Here is a 3,070-nt window from a genome sequence, read left to right on the forward strand (position 1 = left end):
GGTTTTTGTTATTTGTTCTAATCCTCGTATCTCCCATGCAGCAAACACCCTCGTGCCTGTTTACCTACTGTGGTTCAGCCACCCAACTGGTCTACTGTAGCCCATTTGCTGGCCATGATCTCGTTCACCTTTGACAGCTGGTATTAGGTGGGGTTTTGCCTTCATACTGAGCTGATGATGTAACTACATACCTTTCAGCACATAATGTCTAGCCAGACTTTCCTCTGCCTGGACGACCTTTGTGTGTGACCTTTTGCATAAGTGCAGCATCTTTTCATGCTGAGAAAAGTAGGAGGAGAAGGCCACATGTAGCAAGACTCTGCTTACAGGAACTCCAAATTCCTTCATACTAGAGGCTCCGTAGCGACCCTTGAGTTTCTGATTTCTTCTCTAGGTATTATGTCTTTTTAATTTTCTAACATTTTGCCTGTTATTGAGAAGAGGAAATGTATCAGGTTCACTTTTGTAATGGAATGTAGATTTGTGAACACACCATTGATTTACTGTTGATGTGGCCTATTTGGTAAAGCTGTAACTATTTGTGGGGCAGCTAGGCATTCTGAAAACCTGCTTAACAGAAAAGCTAAAAAATTATTTAGAATGATCAAAAGGCATCATATTTGTTCCATCTTTTTAAAAAGAAGATGGTCTCTCCTTTGGCCTGGAGCAGGTCTCCACCATCCAGAGGCAAAATGGCTGATCCAATCTGGCAAACTGGAAATGAGTTTTCAATTGTGCTAAAATTGGTTAATGGCTCCAATTTTGCAATGGATACTAGTTACACTAGGAAGGACCATCTATCTAGTTAAATCCATGCTTTGCATTGAAAAGTCTTTGCCATAGAAGTCCCGTTAGATAAATGTGGGTAGGTTATGGAGTGTCAGCTCAGAGCTAGCTACCTGGAATCAGAAAGATTGAGGACATTTTGTAATAACTGCAGATGCTCCCAAACTCCCATTGCCAAGTTTAGAAACATCTGAGGCCGCCGCCATGGCTCACTAGGCTAATCCTCCACCTGCGGCGCCGGCACCCCGGGTTCTAGTCCCAGTTGGGGTGCTGGTTCTGTCCCGGTTGCTCCTCTTCCAGTCCAGCTCTCTGCTGTGGCCTGGAAAAGCAGTGGAGGATGGCCCAGGTGCTTGGGCCCTGCACCCGCATGGGAGACCAGGAGGAAACGCCTGGCTCCTGGCTTCGGATTGGCACTGCTGTGGCGGCCATTTGGGGGGTGAACCAACGGAAGGAAGACCTTTCTCTCTGCCTGTCAAAAAAAAAAAAAAAAAAGGAAACATCTGAAGAAAATTCGCTTATAAAAAGTTTCCCTTCCGAGATAATGGGTTAACAGAATTTTTCATAGAAGCACAAGCTGTAAAAAGCCCAATTTCTGCTCTTGAAAGACACAGAGAGCATTCTGTCTAGACTGAGTGTTCAAGAGCCATGCACTCCTTTGTTTCACAGAATGCAAGAAATACTGAGCAGGAAAAGCCCATCTGCCATCCAGCACGAACCGTTCCACGTCAGATAGGAATTTGGATGTTTGGTTCAACGTGGCCATGGAGCATTCTGTGACGCAGGCCCCCGAGGTCATCCGGGCTCTTACTGTGTCCTTCGAAGAACCGCAGCATCAGAGTGGGGGCAACGCCGCCGACCTCGCTCTCCTCGGGGAGTCCGAGCGCCTCTCGCACACGCAAGGCCCGCGAGGCCAAGCCTGGCGTCCCGGCCCCCTCGGCTCCCCGCCATGTCGGCTCCCTCCTGCCGCCGCAAGTTCGAGAGCGGCGACCTGGTGTTCGCCAAGATGAAGGGCTACGCTCACTGGCCGGCCCGGGTGGAGCAGATGACCGAGCCCAACCGGTACCAGGTGTTCTTCTTCGGGACCCACGAGACGGCCTTTCTGGGCCCCAAGCACCTCTTCCCGTACGAGGAGTGCAAGGAGAAGTTCGGCAAGCCCAACAGGCGCCGGGGCTTCAGCGAGGGGCTGTGGGAGATCGAGCACAACCCCGGGGCCCCGCTGTCGGCGGCCGAGGGCGGCGCTCACAGCCCGGAGCCCAGGGCCGCCGGCGGCGACGCGCAGCGCTCAGGCCAAGCCGACGAGGCGGAGGCCCGGGCGGAGGCCGAGCAGGGCCAGGGGCCTCTGAAGAGGGGCGCGCGGGGCCAGCGGGACGACGCCCCCAAACGGCCGCGGGAGGCCGGCCCCGAGGCCGAGGAGGAGGCCGCGGCCAGCGCCGGTGAGGATCTGCCGCTCGTGGAGCTGGAGAACGGCGGCGGCGTGGGGCCGGGCCGCGAGGAGGAGGACGCCGCCGCAGCCCAGGAGGCCGTGGCCGGCGCGCACGGCGACGGCCTGTAGCCGCCCCGCTTCCACCAGAGCCCAGCCCTGTCCCTGCCGCGGCCCAGCTGCTCCGGAGAACCTGGACGCGGGCCCCTCCACCGCCCTTGACTCTGCCCATCCTTGCCAGTACCCCTGCCGCCTGCCCAGCTCCCTGCCTGAGAACGGGACCCCCACCTTGGCTAATCGACTGTTGCCTCCCTCCCCTGGACATTCTGGGCCGCTGCGGGAGAAGAGAGGAAGAGCAGGAGGCCGGAGAGGGGCAGTCTTCAAACTGGGTGATGGGGCGAGAGTAGACATCTTCTGAGACGCGCTGCCCCCTCTTCCTCTGTTATCCCAGCTTCTCGGGTCTCAGAAAGGCAGGACAGCTTGTCCAGGAGGGTCTCCCTTCCGTGAATCCTTTTTTGGCCGACCCATGGGGTTCTGGGAACCAACACTGGGGCCTTCCAATTTGTGAGATCTGAAGACTTGGTGCAAGAAATTTGTGTCCCCATGGAGAGCTCTAGGACTGCTGATGGGATGCCGTGGGGAGACCTGGCTGCCCCGTTCCCTCTCCCCAAAGCCTCAAGGCCACCCTATGAATAATACATATCCACATCACTCAGGCATGAAAAGAAAAGACATGGATTTTAGAAAGCTTTCTAAAAAGAGGGAAAAAGTTAAAATTCAGAAATGCTGGGTATGCCTGCCTGTGCTCCCAGCTCTGCTATTGCCACCTCCAGTTGAGATGAACTGAGATTTTTTTTGCTGGTG

General features: G+C 55.1%; 1 protein-coding gene across 1 annotated transcript; it reads left to right on the plus strand.

The window, feature by feature from the left end:
* Positions 1–1,521: 1,521 nt before the first annotated feature.
* Positions 1,522–2,459, plus strand: HDGFL1 (HDGF like 1). The gene has a single exon (XM_008262509.4). The coding sequence runs from the start codon at positions 1,733–1,735 to the stop codon at positions 2,336–2,338; it is 606 nt and encodes a 201-aa protein (XP_008260731.3). The 5' UTR covers positions 1,522–1,732; the 3' UTR covers positions 2,339–2,459.
* The last annotated feature ends 611 nt before the right edge of the window (positions 2,460–3,070 follow it).

This window comes from Oryctolagus cuniculus, chromosome 5 (assembly GCF_964237555.1).
Source record: "Oryctolagus cuniculus chromosome 5, mOryCun1.1, whole genome shotgun sequence".
In the NCBI taxonomy this organism is placed as follows: domain Eukaryota; kingdom Metazoa; phylum Chordata; class Mammalia; order Lagomorpha; family Leporidae; genus Oryctolagus; species Oryctolagus cuniculus.